At 39.4% G+C, this 17,229-nt stretch overlaps 1 protein-coding gene across 4 annotated transcripts in view; it reads right to left on the bottom strand.

Annotated features, from left to right (window-relative positions):
* The window catches only part of plcb4b (phospholipase C, beta 4b), a 58,675-nt gene that overhangs the window by 26,333 nt on the left and 15,113 nt on the right, over window positions 1-17,229 (bottom strand). For all 4 annotated transcript variants that reach the window (XM_026318276.1, XM_026318275.1, XM_026318273.1 and 1 more), the window contains 2 exons: window positions 16,736-16,802; window positions 2,966-3,063 (listed from right to left, as the gene is read on the bottom strand). In XM_026318276.1, coding sequence (XP_026174061.1) covers window positions 2,966-3,049 — 84 coding nt within the window. In that variant the 5' untranslated portion in view covers window positions 3,050-3,063; window positions 16,736-16,802. The remainder of the gene's footprint in view (window positions 1-2,965; window positions 3,064-16,735; window positions 16,803-17,229) is intronic.

Raw genomic sequence — 17,229 nt, 5'->3', positions numbered from 1 at the left:
AACTGACTGGGCAGTTCTGCTTGCAGCACTTCCAACAGTGCTGGCTGCAGGGCCATCAGGTGGGAGCCTCCATTCACCAATGATTTGCTTCTTTATGCCTGGAACATCTTGAGGTGGTGGGACTGCAGTAGGGATCTCTCCCTATCATCCCCAGCAACCAGTGCTAGGATCCTTGCTTTCTTATGCCTTGTCTTGTCTTCAGAGCCAGAGACAAAAGCTCCCTTGCTCTGTCTCCTCCACCAGCTCTGTGAAATCCTTCCACAGCTTGAAGCCTGTGAGATTGCAGAAACTGGTTCTTGAAGTCACAGAATTGGCAGGTTTCCTCTGATCCCTATCAGAGTTGCAGATTTTAGGGACTGGGAAGTGTATTACACAGAGCTCTGATAAGAAGGATCATCCTCACTTGGGGTATTCTCTTCATATCTGCCCATGTACCCTTCTTATTGATCATGGCCCCCCGGGTTGGACTGTCCAGTTCACTTTGTAGCTCTCCTCTCCTCTTGAACACTGCCTGGAGATGAGTTTATGGTGATTTGGAAGTGTATAAATAAAACTGAATTGAATCTTCAGAGATCACAAAGCTTATCCTCATCTGTGGCTAAGGATCATATATTAGGTGTTGATCCAAATCTGAGACAGGCCCTGCCTGGCTGTTGTAATTAATCCAGCAGTCTCAAAGTTTCACTCAATTGATGGCCTGGTCTACATGACACTCGCCTTCTCTTCTTTATAGACGAAGCTAATGGATTTTAGTGGAAGCTTCATGGCCTTTCTTCCAAACAGTGATGTATTGGAAAGACATCAAGTAAGACCAAGCCATTTACAGATGTTGGCTTTTAAGTCCATCTTCTGAGCTGTTGATAAGTTAATGTCACACAACTTCAGGGGCCACGTTGATATAAGGTGACATCTGAGAACCAAGTTGTAACAGAGGCAACCACATGCTTGCCTTCAAAGGTTTCGGCCTAGCTGATCCCCTCGCACTAACCCTAACCTAAACCTCAGTCTAACCTTAAACCTACAATCAAATCTGAACCCTCAATTCAAATCTATGAATGTCAGTGAGTTGATATTCTCATTTTCCAAAATATTTTCACTCTCTTTTAAAACAAACAAACAAACAAAAAAAAAAAAAAAAAACAAAAAAAAAAAACTCAAAAAATGTCCTCACCTCATAAGAGTACACACACGCCCAGACACACTTGCACATTGCCTGTCTCCACCATCTGTCACTCAGTGGGGTTTCAATCTGTATCTAAGTATGTATTACTCACCCACAACTCAACTCACACTTTGGGGAATCAGCATTTGGTTAATCAATAAATCTTAGGGTGATGACTTGGTTTAAGGTTTGGGTTAGGTTGGATTTAGAATAATGTTTTGGTAAGGGAATATATGCAAGTCAACGTACAGTCCCCATGAAAAATAAAAACAAATGGTGTGTGTGTTTGTGTATGAGTACTCATAGGAGTGAGTGATAAAGAGCATGTCTATGTCTGTTAGTGGATGAGCCATACTTTACTTCAATCAACACAGTTGTCCCCGGCAGGCAATAGAGCAACAGATATTCACTCGCTCACAGATATGGAGTTAGAAAAAGTCTTTACAATCCAAGAGGTTGCAACTAATATTAAAGAAACGATCTGCTTTCCTGATCAGATAAGTAAAAGGATAATATTATTAATTACTGTATCAATGTTAAGGATATAACTGACAAAAAGCAGCAGTGAGAGGCTAGCATTATTTCCTCAGTGACTACATTAATGATGACAGGTTGACCTTATTCCCATTCAGGCCAGTCTTATCCCTGTCCTGCCTGGCTCTCATCCACAGCAGCAACACACTGGACTTGCTTCAAAGGCATACCGGCCCAGTTTCAGAGCTTACTTTGACATGGCTGTGGATTCAATGATGCTTTTCCCTACATGCGTTCCAGTTTTTTCTCTAACTGGGATCTTCCTCCCTAAACTAACGCCCGTTCTGCTCATAAATTTACATACCCCTGGCACAATTTGAGAAATCCTGGTGACCCCTAGGTGACTAAAATAATCACAGAGGAAAACTTAGGGACAGTGGTCAGATTGTATCTTTACTAACTACAACTATTATGATTTCAAAAAGGCAGACATGTTCTGCATGTTCGCTTTTATTTCGCAAGGAAAATGGCCAATATTTCTCATTTCTCAGTGAGCACAACTGTATAAGTGGAGAGGACTGATGGGGGATTTCCTGATGTGTGCAAGGGGACGTACGCCTGTGTACGTGTGTGTGCGCATGTGTGTGACATACTTTGCCTTTGCACTGCACATGTCCTAGCTAAGTGTCCTGATTAAGTTAGTCAGAGGAAACGTGGGCAAAAAGACAGGAAGATATACATGGGGTCATGAATATATATGACTATACAGGGACACACAGAGAAAGGCAGACTTTGTAAAGCTATTGGCAAATATTTGTCATTATACCAACAACAGGGGCACTGTAATCATTTCAAGATTACTGCTGAAATCTAAGGATTTATGCATTTCTTATACACTCCACAGCTGTATTTTTTCTATATTTTCTGTTGACTTCAATCACATTACTCAAGTTTACTTGCACCCAAGATAAAACAGTGAAGAAAATGATTAACAAACATTAACAAATAACACTGATAATTTATTCTACTGTGTTTTCTTTATGCAATAATGAGTGGCCCAGTAGTGGTCATTAAGGTGGAGAATATTAATAGGCCAACACTAATAACCTTTGTGAGTATCAGCAAAGTTACTGACAGACTCGTACAGCTTGCAACACAGGCTAAGGTTTCACATGCTCATCAAGAATTGGCTGCAACAGAAAATGTTCAGATAAACAATAATGTGTAACAAATCTGGCATGAACAAGATAAAGGCTGTTTATTTCTACTGTCAGGGCTGTAGCTTTTTATAGAACACTCACAAGCTCACAAGAAACGTGTCATTTTTACCTCATCAAATCTGTCAAAGGAGGCGCCTTCCTGCATGAACTCAGGCAGGTGTTTCTGCCAGTTGAACTCGTAGGACTTTGTCATGACTGCTCACAAACCTGAAAAAAAAAAAAAGAGATACAAAATAAAAAAGAGAAAGAAAACTGTAATAACCATGTGCAGAAGCTCAAGGGGGTCAGAAGATGCTGCATAGTACAACTTTACTTTTCTCTCTCACACTCAGAAATTGAGATGCTGAATTCAATATGCAAGCTAATTTATCTAGCCCTTCAGTAATTCATCCAAAATATAGTCTCCTGAGAAGTAAAGTAACATTTTCCAATGAAAAAGATGTGATGTGCAGGATTCATGGGTTATTATGGGTTAAACATACTTGTAGAAAACTTGGATGTCTGACAAGAAAAGGAGTTAAGTTTGCATGTCACAGCCATTCGCCCACACCACCTCCAGCATAGGAAGGTGACAATTTAATATTTTAATAATAATTGGTTCTGTTTAACTAAGTAAATGAATACTGATAACTGAGCAATGATCTGAAAATGTCATATAAGTGCTTAAATTAGATTCTTTGTATTAATCTTTCAGTGACAACAGACTAGGGGACAGTAAAGCTCTCCCCCTTATCATTGGCCCTAACAGAATGTAGGATTTAACAAGTGATGTCTGCACCCATAGCATTTTAATTTCTTCAGGAATAAAATAAAAAACGTAGAATAGTGGAGGCTTGTGAGAAAGTGTTCTTATAAACAGTTCTGTATGCATATAAGAAAGAAATGTAAGCACAACCGTTATGAATCAAGGCATTAGATGCATTTCAACAAAAGCACTACAGAAAAAAGTGTAGCTGTTAAATGGTCACTAAAAAGTTGGAGCTGGTTGCTCAGTTTTTATTATTATTACATATTAATTTGACATTTCACTCATGCACTGATTTTACATTTTCTTTTACACCATGGAGTGTTCTAGTTTATAAAATAATATAGATTTCCTCAGTGTGAAATATAAATATAAACTGCTGATGCAACACTGCCAAACCCAATCAATCCTTACAATAAAATATTCAGGAAAATAAACAAGGCATCTTCCCAAGACATATTGTTTGCCACATTTCAACCATAAAACTCTGCAGCACATTTATGTCTGAATTCAACTCGTGGCATTTCCAGTCTCATCCTCTAGTCCTTAAACATTAACCTCACTGAGTTTTCTCTTGGCACAGACTTCTGGTCTTCTACAAGAGGCAGGGTGATTTTTAAAAAAAAGTAATGGCCTATTAAACGACAACATATTGGGTTAGCCTTAGACTAGTGTACAAAGACATTAATGGAAATTTCTTAAAGTAGAAACAAATCAATCACTACAGTCATAAAATTGAATTTTTGTTGGCATTTAAGTGGTATTATCTGATTAGGCAACAGCCCAACAGCACAATTTAACAAATATCTTGCAACTTAGCCCATCCCTCCTCCACAACTTATCTACAACACATGCACTCCCCTCCAAAAGTATTGGAACATTGAGGCCAATTCCTTTATTTCTGCTGTAGCCTGAAAACATTTGAGTTTAACTTCAAAAGATGTACAAGAGATCAACATTTCAGCTTTTATTTCCAGGTATTTACATCACAACTTAGAAGAATGCACTTTTTGTTTGAGCTGACCCATTTTTCATGTGAGCAAAAGTATTGGAACATGTGACTGGCAAGTGTGTTTTGTTGCCCAGGTGTGTTCTATTACATTGACTGTTCAAACAATAAATAGTGCTAATGCAGACTGCATTTATAGTTAGAGGTGTAACCAACATGAAAAGCACAGAGCACAGAGAGAACATGGAAAATCAATCGGAGGGAGCCATTGCCAAAATTGGTCACAGCCAGTACAACCATTTGGAAAGTCCGGAAGAAGAAAGAAACGACTGGTTGACGACAGCAACACTGTGAGAGCTGTAAAGACCCTAAAACCTCCAGAGGGCAGGAGTGAAGGTATCACAATCTACTGTTCGCAGAAGACTTCAGGAACGAAAGTACAGAGGCTACAGCTGAAGATACAAACCACTCATCAGCAGGGAGAAGAGGAACACCAGGCTGGAATTTTTTTTTTCCAAAAAAGTACAAATATGAGTTTAAAAAATTCTGACAGTTTTATGGACTGATCAGACAAAGATTAACGTTTACCAAAGTGATTTAAAGGCTAAAATTTGGAGAAAGAACACATCTGCTCATGATCCCAAACATACAGGCTCATCTGTCAATCACAGTGGAGGTAATGTCATGGTTTGGGCTTCTGGGATGGGCTCATTAATCTTCAGTGATGATGAAACACATGATGGTAACAGCAAAATGAACTCAGAAGTCTACAGAAACATTTTGTCTGCCAATGTAAAGAAAGATGCAACCAAAGTGATTGGGAGATCCTTCATCATGCAGCAAGATAATGACTCAAAACACACTGCCAGAGCTCATCAGGGGCAAGAAGTGGAAGGGTTTAGACTGGCCAAGTCAATCTCCAGACTTAAACACTATAGTACATGCATTTCACCTGCTAAAGAGGAGACTGAAGGTCTGAAAGAGGACGCAAAGCCTGGAAAAGCGTCACAAAGGTAGAATGCAAAGTTTTGGTGATGTCAGTGGGTCACAGGCTTGATGCAGTTATTGGAAGCAAAGGATCTGCAACTAAATATTAAGTCTTATTCACTTTAATCTATTTTAAGTCTATCTGTTCCAATAATTTGGCTCACCTAAAAATTTGGTGTTCCATTACAAATAATGCAATATTCCACGTTGTCTATCAGATCCAGATGTAAATACCTGGAAATAAAAGCTGAAATGTTGATCTCTTGTCTCATATTCATCTTTTGATGTCAAACCCAAATGTTTTCAGCCTACAGCAAAAACAAAGGTTTGGGCCTCACTGTTCTGCTTTTGGAGTGTAGCTTATTCAGCCTTTAGCCAACAGGATATGAACTACTGTGCTGTTGAGTTGCAGTCCAGAGCTTAGATAAATGTTTCTATTTATGCTTACAGGAATGCAAACTCGAAAAACTGTCAAAAGGCATAGACTTGTAAATCCAATACCATTTTTAAATGTTCACTTGGCCTGAAACAGTCTAGGTGTGGACTGTACTCTGCTTCAAACGCAAAAAGGAAGTCAGGCTTGATTCATGTGACATACCTGCACGTGTATTATCACATAAGACATCCAGCTTAGGGAGGGAGGGGGTCCTGACATGAAACTGTAATATTGTTGATGACACCACCCAAATATAGGATCCCCTTCTGTCAGCCTCAAATGTGTCAGGCAAAACTGAGAGGGAGAAGCGTACTTGAGAACGTGACATAGTATGTTTAGTCTAAGAGCTCAGGCAGTATTAAGCCATTACAGCAATACTCAAAGGTGCAATTTGATTAGAAGGTGTTTCAACCTATAGGGCTAAGATTCATTCAGCATGCTAATTACATACTAGATATACAGGAATAAATCATAGAAAACAGAATCATTTACTAATTGAGATGGCTATAATTTGCTCTCTGAAAGTATGCCAAATGTGTATTGAAGTTGTGATTTGTTTTGATGTAACCATAAGTTTTATTGGTGTGAATGTCTGCCTGAATGCCTGTGTGTAAGCACCCTGCAGATAGTGCACAGAATAAAGCCCCAAATTTCATGCTGAAACCACCCATTTTCCTCCCAGGAATACACAGAGGGAAACTGGCTGCTGATGGTTGAGATGCCAAAATGGGAGACATCAGAGGTGCAATACACAAAGAGAGAGGAACAGAGACAAACAGAAAGGAGAGAAAGCTATAAAGGCACAGGGAAAATGAATGGGCAGAGTCGAATAAGAGAGGCAGGAGAAAATAAGAGGTGCACTAAAAGTAAGAGCCAATGAAAGGTAGGAAAAGGTGAAAGGCAGATGGGTGAGAAAGAGATGAGGAGAGAGTGAAATGAGAGGTGTTGAGATAAAACAGAATAGTAGTGGATAGAGAAACAGACGAGTGAAACAGCTGTGTGTGACAGCGGCTGGCTGGGGGACAGGGTGCTGAGTACAGCAGGGGGGTGTCTGCTTTTGATGTGGAGAACACAAATCAGAGACAACATCAACATCGGCTACAGAAAACCACCGGCTGGGTGGGCTACAGTCCACCTCCGGCATGACAAATGCAGATGAAACAAGGTTTCAGAGATGTCTGTAGGCTGTCATGACAATAAAGAGTGTTTCAGAAAGGGTGCGCATTTACACAGCAGTTAATAAGGGCCAATCTCACCCCCACTGTACATGCAGCTTCATTAATAGATACAATTAGTCTTGATACAGAGAGTGGAAAATTGAAAATCACAGCAAATGAAAACAGTAATTTTTGTAAGACATTAGCACATTTTAGGTCCCAACACAAAAGCACGATCTGTTGTGCATCACAACGCTACAGGAGATATAGTTGTTCGGACAGGTCAACGGACCCAGTGATGTACGAAAAAGGCGCCAACTTCATCAAACTCAGTGCTACGCCATCTGTGATGTCCTACCAGGGGATTGTAAACAGACACACACTTCCTGTCAAGGGAATGAAAACACATATGCACATTTCCTGTGGAGATTAGGAACTGAGGGCAGGCAGAATGCCAATAACCCATCCCACAGAGAGAAGGGTAGGGTAAATAGGCTGCACCTTATCTAAATTATTTAATAATACTAAACCGGATTCAAATGTATTCAGATAGGACAAATCACATATCTAATTTGGACTAATTGGGTTGTGCTGACCTGTCTGATGTTAGCCTAGATCTTGCCACTCAACATTGTGCATTAGATAACATTTTCCTCAGCGGGATGAAATCTGTCCAATAGCAGTGCAGCATGCTGAGGTTCTGTAAGGCCATGCCATCATGCACAACAGGCCTCTGAGCGCCTGGACGCGTGAATGTGCACGTGAGAAGCCGAGGGAAACTGAAGGAAGCAAGTGAGGTCCGAGCCCCTGTCCAACCACTGACAATGAGATAATTACAATAGATAGGAACCCCGTGAGGCACGCTGTTCCCAGCCTCCTCATCTAAAATGGCAGCTAGGGTAACACCCAGCGGTCCCACACCTCATAAACTAAAATTAGGCTACCGCTACTTCAGTCAGCCAGTGGTGGAAGGGTTGACTGGGGACACACGCAAATGGACACAAGTGAACAACACACACAGAGAGGTACACCTGACAGTGCTGATACAATAACCAAAGCTCTCATTTGAAGAAAAATCCACATCAGTTATTAAATACAGGGCTTCACAATTTTACAGCTAATTCTAACAAAGTAAAACTACTCGAATTCTGAGGGGAACTTAGTCCTTTTTTAAGGTTGTTTTCATACCTCATTTGACCTTACAGCACACATCATCACATGAAGTTTTGATGATGTTACTGTATTCATTCATGCATTTAAAATTTAAAGGGATCTATACCATTTGAGCCCTTGCTGTGGAAAACACTGGTTCCACAGATGACAATCTCCCAGGGCCTATAAAAGATAACACCTTTGCCACATCTCTAAAGTATCTGGATTTCAAATAAATATTTTTAACTTGAATTAAAATTTATGGGTGACTAGGCAAAGTAACAAAATAATGAAACTGAGCATATTCCATATAAGAATAAATCAAGGCCATATCTTGTTCATTACTGACCCTGAATTTTTCCAATTTTTCCTCCTGCCACGAAATGAATGGCAGGCAAATTATTAAAAGTATTTTAGTTCCAGTTAAAACTTTCCTGCAGGCTGCTCCTTTCTTAGGTTCAAAAGTAGTAAAGACACTTTCTGACAAACTCCCTATCAAACAGATGGTTGGAGTTAGAAGAAAAGATAAATGCTATGCAGTTCAACATGGAACTGAACAATGATTCCCCTGTTGCTCAGTGTTTGACCATGTATGGTCTTACTCAAAACTTTGACGAGAAGTCTTGGTTGCAGAAGGTATCATATGCCATTAGCTTTATTTGTGCACATGTATTGTGTCTTTACACCTTTGAGAAAGCACCACAACCTGGTAGGTAAACATGTGACAGCTGAAATGTTTACACCAGCAGGAGAAGGTCAAGCATGAGCAAAAGCAAGGATATCCATTTATACTCTGCAGCACTGCTGTTAAGCATGTTTTTTATGTTTGACGCAACAGTCTTGCTGTTTTTCTGTATGTATTTTAAACTATATACCTCACAGGTTAAAAGTGTATAAGTCAAATGTAATGGAAAAACATACTGACCTCATTTGTTTTATTGAATTAGTATGTATAGCCACTTTGCTGTCATACTGCTGCACCTGGGTCTATAATCTGCACTATACATATTGCCATCATATCTTATCATCTGTTTGTCTAGGATATTTGTCTTGCAGATACAAGAGCGTGGAAGTGAAGGCACGAAACATCAATCTACATACAGAGAGAGATTTCTGCTGTCTACACAGACAAGCCTCCAAACAGCTGACCAACCATAACAATAGACCTGCCTGAAGACAAATGCATTTGTTAGTGCAGCAAACTGCAGTAGAGAAACACAACTGAAAATTATTTTTCTTTTTCATTACATACAAGTTTCGCTTATATGCATGCCTACCTGCTGGAAGGCAGAGAAAGACACTGAACATTTTCTTGGTGGTCCCCTACATTGTTTCATAACGGGCCTGTGCCTCAACACTACCATCAATTTTCCTCTCTTACTATTACGGTCAGAGCAGCCCTTGAGGCTGAAGCCATCTTAGGACGTATATCTGCCGACTCACCTACACAGACTCGCTGAAACAAAGCCACTGCCACTAAAAACATTCCTAATCATGCTCATCGTGTTCAAATACCAGAATTCTGAAAAGATTTCTAATGATGTTTACTTTATAAGCTTAAAAGAGAGCTAGCGCTACCATCTTTTCTACAGCAGGATAGTGAAAAAGCCTGATTTAAGCCAACGCAATCAACTACTCACACATTTTACAATCGGTCGCACATTTGATTGGCATTTTCATGCTGCTGCTAGATTTGGCTGATAAATCATGACTACATATTTTTTTTTACTACAGCAGAAATAGTAAATGATTAATTGCAACACACCAAGGTCACACGCAATTTTCCTAATAAATTTCCATGACTCTCAGGTAATTTTCCATGAGCACACATTCTGAAATATGTGTATAAGAAAAAATAAAGTATCAAAATTAACCACAAGTATGAAGTTTTTCTTTAATAAAATTACTGGCAATTTGTCATTTGCTCAAAAGATAAACAACAATATCCTGAGCTGATGAATGGCCCATAATGTCAGAGCTGATGTAATTTGTCTTCACCTCAGTGTTGTCCCATACCCGGACGTGCACGTCTATTTGTTCTGCCTGTAAGCAGTGGTTCAGGCTTTCATCAAATAACACAACACAAATGTGCATAAATATGAACACTTGCAAACACTACATGTAAATCTAGCTGCTAACATGAAAAAAAGTTGGCTAGTTTCTTCACATGACTTGGAATAATCATCTTTACATTCATATCTAGACTTTTTTTCTAAAATATTACTTGCTTCATGACACGTGAAACTCAAGTAAAACTTTTATATTAATTCTGCTGCATCACATTATATTGGGATTAAAACTGCATCTTAAGAATGAAAAATTGAAGATCATCTTGGCAGGCAATTTGCAATGCAAGCTATGACGCACGTGGCTGCTCCCAACCCCTGCTGTTTTTGGATGCAGAGGGAAAGCGGGAGACAGAGCATGAGAACAAGAATAAGAAAGGAATTAACTTCTAATTATCTCAAGATTTGTCAATGGATTGCGTGACTAGTTTGTCTATGATGTCCCACATAAATTATAATACTGCGGTGACCTCCAATAGTGTCTTTCAGATCTCGTTCCAAGATGATAAAATACCCAGATTCATTCAGTTTAAATATTTATCTAGCATGTAAAACATGCTAAGGCGTCAAAAATGAATTTGTTATTTTTCACATCATCAAGAATAACAGACACAAAATATGTCATGAAAGTCCTACAATCCTTCAACAAAGTAGAAGGCACATTTTTTTGTTTTCAACGTTCATTACTGTAGTTTGTATTAGTGTCAAACTAGTCTGGAAATTGGTCTGATAGAGACCATTTAGTTTACCAACATTGTAAGAAAAGCTACATTAATATTAAGGTACATTTATTGTTACACAAAAGTTGAAGCTTGTTTTGTCTATTTTTTTAAATTAACAAAGTAATGAAGTACTTAGATTTGGGAAGGGACTCAAAATGATTTGATAAGTGGATCTGGAACTGCAATTTCCACCAAGACATGAACATGTTGCCTTGAACTGCCTCCTGTATCAAAAGTCCATTTTGTTCCACCTTGTCTAACGCATGACAAATAAATACCAAAGACGAGACCCATTTAAAGGTGTGAATAGTACTATCATACAATACCTGCTAATAACAGGTATTGTATCGATCGCCAACCAAGAAACAAACAAACACCAACTGCTTGCTGCTCTGAGCTGACATCAACTCAAGACCAAAGACACGATACATCATTCTGGTGGTGGCTGGTTTGCAATAATATGAATAAGAGTAAAGTCTATCATATCAAACAGAACCCAGTTAGTAGAAGGGCTTAAAGGTTTGCAGCACACATCACTCAAACTCTCTCATGCTCTGAGACACAGAGCATTATCATGAAAACCTACTGTTTGCACTGAATAAAAGTAGTCTTTAATTCAATGAGAGCCCTTAGCAAGGAAAACAGTGTTGAACAAGGCTCCTTTTCTCTAAGCAAACAGCACAAATGGCAGTGAACTCAATATTTCGATCAGCATCTGTTTTTTTAATTTCATTCAGTGACTAAACAGAAGGGTTGTGTAGAAAGGACAATGATCACTAAGTAAATATGCACTTATCTCAACAAGGATGGAGATCATGTGTTCCTTTATACGAGCTCTTATTTCACTAATTATTGCATTTCCTGATCCTCAACTAAGGACTAACATACATGTAGCATGCCAACTTGTGGGCTACATGTTACTATACAGAACCTGGCATGCAGTGAATAATTTTAGAACAGTTCGAGAGAGAACTGCAGGAGTTGGGAAGTAAGAAGAAAAGCTGCAACTAACTACTAATCACTGCTGAAATTCTCAGAAATTCCCTTTTCACTGGTTTCAATTGATCTGCATTTGGGCTCTACTTTGTTCATTGACTGTCAGCTAATGGGTCTGCAGCCACTGCAGCAGTGTGTGACAGTGTGTGACAGTGTGTGTGTGTGTGTGTGTGTGTGCGTGGCCACAAGTATGTGTCTCTCTGCGTGTTTGTTTTATGTCAGTGTTTTGGATGAGCCACGTGTGTTTAGCTATAACACTAATTTCTTCCTGTAACTAATAATATAACTGATATAAATGATTGTGATGGACTGGTGACCTGTCCAGGGTGTCCCCCGTGCCTTCCACCCAAAGAGAGCTGGGACAGGCTCCAGCAGATCCCTATGACCCTAAATAGGAATAATCAGGTTTAGATAATAGATTGATGGATGTATGGTAAATACAACATACTGTACTGTACATAAGAAGTAAGCAATAGTTGATAGAGATTAAAAAAAAAAAAATGTTCTAATGTCATCTGGTTGATAGATGCTTTTCTTGGGCTGTACATACAAAGATCTGTAATTACCATTTGTTTCTCTGGGACTTTGGATGAGGAAGTATTATGCTGTTGGAGGGAAGAATGTATTTTTCCAAGCCAAATGACCCTGTCCTACCCTCTTTTTTGCCTTTTATAGTTGAGGATCACCCTTCTTACTCACGCTACTCGGTCCTGAGTTACATAATTAACTTCAGCCTGGGATGGAAATTGGCTGTCTTTCAGATACAGACACAAACTACAGTGTCCAAAACCATATGTGCACATACATGCATTTACCACACACAGAAATAAATAATACATAACATGTAAATGGCAGTTAATACGAATAGCTTTCCCAAACTCAAATACAGCACTAGGAGCTTAAAGAAAAAATAATTTATTGGGTCAATTTCTAGGATTCATACCTACTGAACAGCAGACGAAGATATAAATTAGTTCATAAAGCCCATAAACACATCCACATACTGTAATGGTTCTAGTCATCCACATTTACCATCTGCCAAATCATGTTACACAAAGAATTTAACACATGGCCTAATGGACAGTCAATCCACCTAATAAATAGTAGCCTAAAGCCTTTTCCAAATGGTGGATATTAGTGTGTGTTTGTGTGTATTTCTTAGAGAATAAGTCTGTTGACTAAAGTTCAGTACAGTACCTTCACCGAGGGAAGACAGAGGAAATGAGAGGAAGGGAGGGAGGTGAGAGAGGGGTAGGGGCTGTCCCTGTTATCAGCAACACTAATCAGAAGTATTTAGAGCACTACATGTTTGTCTGTGTGTGTCTGTGTGGCTGTTTAACATGTAATAAGGTAATAAAGGGGCCAGGCTGACGCATTAGCAGGCTTAACCCAATCCTGAGCCTGGGACATAGTTCTCTGGTCAAAAGCTTTCCTGCCATCTGTAAACAGACAGCATGTCAAAATCACAACTATTTTTGTTATTATTTATTTTAAAAATTACCATAAAACAATAGGAAACTACAGGAGCAAGAAATCAGCAAACCAGAAAACATTTACAGATTTCCTATAGTTCAAGTGAAATTCCTATTAGATGTTTAAGCAGCTTTACACAGGAAAGACGAGGCTAAAAATATCACTGATTCTAAGTGATGAATATGTGGCTTTCAGGAGGGGAAAGTGAGGAGATAGGGTCCGTGTCTGGTTAATAATAGAAATATCACGAGAAGACGAAATTACATTCTTGAAAATCAGCATTGAAATTAATTCTTTTGATAGACTAATAATGACAAAGTTCATCTCAACCACCTGTGAAGCAGATTTAACTGCTTTCATTACTTTAGTCAAAACTAACTCAGGAAAAAGAATCTTTTTTATGTGATTACAAGAAATACAGTAAATTCATTTTTGTTATGTAATTTCTACATATAGGTTAAATGTTCTACTATATAAAAGAGTAGTTCACATATTTTTCTGAAGAAGTATTTCTGGTTGTTTGACATCCATGTCATAATCTTGACCATCGGCATGTGAGGACACAGCCAGAATCTAACTCGAGGCTTAGCCTGGTCTTTGCACAAAAGGATTGATGCTTCACTTAAAGGTGATGAAGGTCTGTGTAGGTGAACCTGCAACCTGTTAATTTGGGCATGGAAGTTAAGTAACTGGCCTTTGCAGAAGGATGCCTGCAGAGTGCAAATACCAAAGGATCTCAAAATATCTTTGTTACATCACAGCCTCTATACTGCCCTGTACTGTGCACCACTGTGCGGTGTGTGTGTGATGGTCTCATTTAGACCAGATTAGAAGGTCAAAGGTCTGGTTTGCCCAGTTACACACACCCTGCGAAGAGCTCTGCTGAGAAATGTTTGACCAAACATGGTCAGAAATACTGAGGACACATAAACACACATAACATATTCTGGGAGACCTATGTGAAGTGCTCAAGAGGCCTCAGAATTTCATTTCTCCTCACATAAACCCAACCTGTTTGTCCCAGATACTGCAAAACAGCATAACAGGGAACCGAGGACAGTCCCTTAAGGGAATTAAAGTGTTTCAAATTCATGGACACTCAAAAAAAGAAAAAAAAAAAAAAGAAAATTGTAAAGATGATGGCTACACTTGAAATGCTAGCCAAATGAGTAACTCTGCACTCACTTTCTAAACTGTAGTCCATAGCAAAAAAGGGCCACAGAGAAATGAGGGATAACCCAGCAACAGAAATGAGTAATAAATAGGAGCCTGAGAGTTTGAGACGAGGAGATCTGGGCAAGAGGGGAACAGGGGGAGGGAATAGGGAGTAGGGGGTGCTCGAAAATATGGGATTTCTCCTGTTGCCCAAATAAGTACCTATTAAAAGAGAATTTGTGCCCTGCTGAGCTGTTGATAAGGTAGCCAAGAGACAGGAGCTGTGGAAATAAGAACATGTCCATATAGAGAGGAGAGCTGTGGAGAGAGGGAGCAGGAAGAGGGCAGGGGTTAAATGCTCCCAGAACGTGAAAACTGGTGCAAACCCAGTGAAAGAGTCCAGGGATCCCTGCTGACTGACAGTGTGAGTGCTGAGCGGGACTGGACATAGGCAGCTGAAACATCATCCAAGAATTTACAGGTTTTACCTCATTTAAGTGCTATGTTTATGAATGTTTGAAAACACTAATGCTGAGAGACTGGAGATTTTTTGACCAGGCTCTTGTAATTTCAGTCATTAGTCCTTCATGCCAGTGAGTTTTTGACCATGAGAGTGACAGAGAAAATAGACAGAAGAGGAAAACCTATCTCAACAAACAAACACCCCACAGATGTTGCTCCTTTCTGACACCACTGGTCTCCATGGCAACTGCACTGGCCAGTAATAGCCTCTAGCCTCCCTGGCTGCAGCAGCGTCATGCAGACACACACAAACACCATACATACACAAAACGACTTTGAATGGGATCCCAGTGTGTATTTATAGAGACAGAGGGACTCACTAGCCCACCAGCCCCTCCCCCAAGGCTTTACCAAGGAACACACATCTCTAAACAGAGACCATCCACCCCTATCATTAAAAGCCCTGGCCACACACACACACCCATAAAAACAGATCCACCAAGTCCCTTGATTCTAGTAAACAAGCCCTGTAATTGGCGATAACAGATAGCTGGGAATTATACATTAGAGCTGGCTTGTGTTCATGCAAAAAGCACTGGCTGTTGTCGGCTGAAAATTAAGATGTGCGGCCATTTTAACATACAGGAAAGGTTTTGCAAAATTTTGCATGGAAACATGAATCCAGAAAACATTTTCTGTATCTGTATTCTTCTGTATTTTCTGTATCTTCTGAATAATGAATAGAGTCGATCAACAATTGAATAGATAAACGTGATTTTTGTTCTGATTTTTGTTTCACAGTGAAAAAAAAAAAAACAATCCCATCCATATCCAATATTTGTATGTCAAAGCAAAAAAAAAAAAAAAAAAATCAAATCGATCTGTTCCAGATACAAAACAAGGGGTTTTAGCAAAGTGGGGATTGCTTCCACTGAAGACCTTGACATGTTTTTATTACCTTTATATAAAAAGGTATACACGTGTGTGTGTGTGTGTGTGTGTATACTACTGAACTGAATTTACATGCAACTGGTGGGAGGCAGGCCTAATGCCAGCTGGTTATTAGCTGAAACAGCCTCGTGTTTGGTCAGTCACAGAGACCTGAAAATGCCTGTTTGTGCCATAATTTAATTTAACTGTTTTGTAGCCAAATAGAAAGGCAAAGAGACCTCTCCAGAATTTTGAAGGAAAAAAGCATCAGGTACACTGGGGGACCAACATGAAATAAATTACATAAACAGGAAATTTTTCCTACATCCCAATTCCAGGCTACAGTTTGATTTTAACATTGTGTAAAATAGTATTGACGTCACTGACTTCTGACATTGTGCAATAAGTGTCTTTTTGTACAGCATAGAGCTTCATGTATCAAACGTGTAAAAACAAACAAAAAAAAAAAAACAGCACATTAACACTCAGAGGTATGTTCACTGTCTGCTGATTTCGTACAGTACTATTTAGTATACATTAACAAGAAGTGATGCTCTTTTTGATAAAAGTGGGAGCAATCTGCGCTCCAAGCCAGATTACGTAAAGGCTCTGTAGTGCACATGTGGGAGCTGAATCCCAGTGTACTTACCAGGTGACAGACAGAGCGACAGAAAACTGAGGGGAGGGGAAACACTGGAGGACACCGCTGGACCACTCTGAGAGAGAAAATAATAGAAGGAAGAGGAACAAAAAAGAGAAATTAGTCAAGTGGAACGTGCAAATGTCCAATGTGCTGCTGACTTCATTATTCAGCTTCATCTCATACACTTACAGTAATATTACAGATGCTTGTGATGCCTTCAGGGGATATATTAACACACAAGCACTTCTCTATAAGTATCTATAAGTATGCGTGCACAATGCGCACTGGGATGTAATCATTCACCCGCACCCCCTCATTCTCCTCATCCTAATTGGCTTCTGCTGAATTGTAATCATTCCTCTGGCTATTGCTAAATAAACTTTTAACAGGAAGCTGCCTCCCTTAAGAAAGGCTGCTTTCGTCATAGAGAGGTGGTGGAAATGAGCTGGCAAATTAGAGAAATGGCACCACCTCCACATCTGCTCTGCCATAGCTTATGA

This window comes from Mastacembelus armatus, chromosome 24 (assembly GCF_900324485.2).
Source record: "Mastacembelus armatus chromosome 24, fMasArm1.2, whole genome shotgun sequence".
NCBI classification, from domain to species: domain Eukaryota; kingdom Metazoa; phylum Chordata; class Actinopteri; order Synbranchiformes; family Mastacembelidae; genus Mastacembelus; species Mastacembelus armatus.
This window is presented reverse-complemented; position numbering and strand designations above follow the sequence as displayed.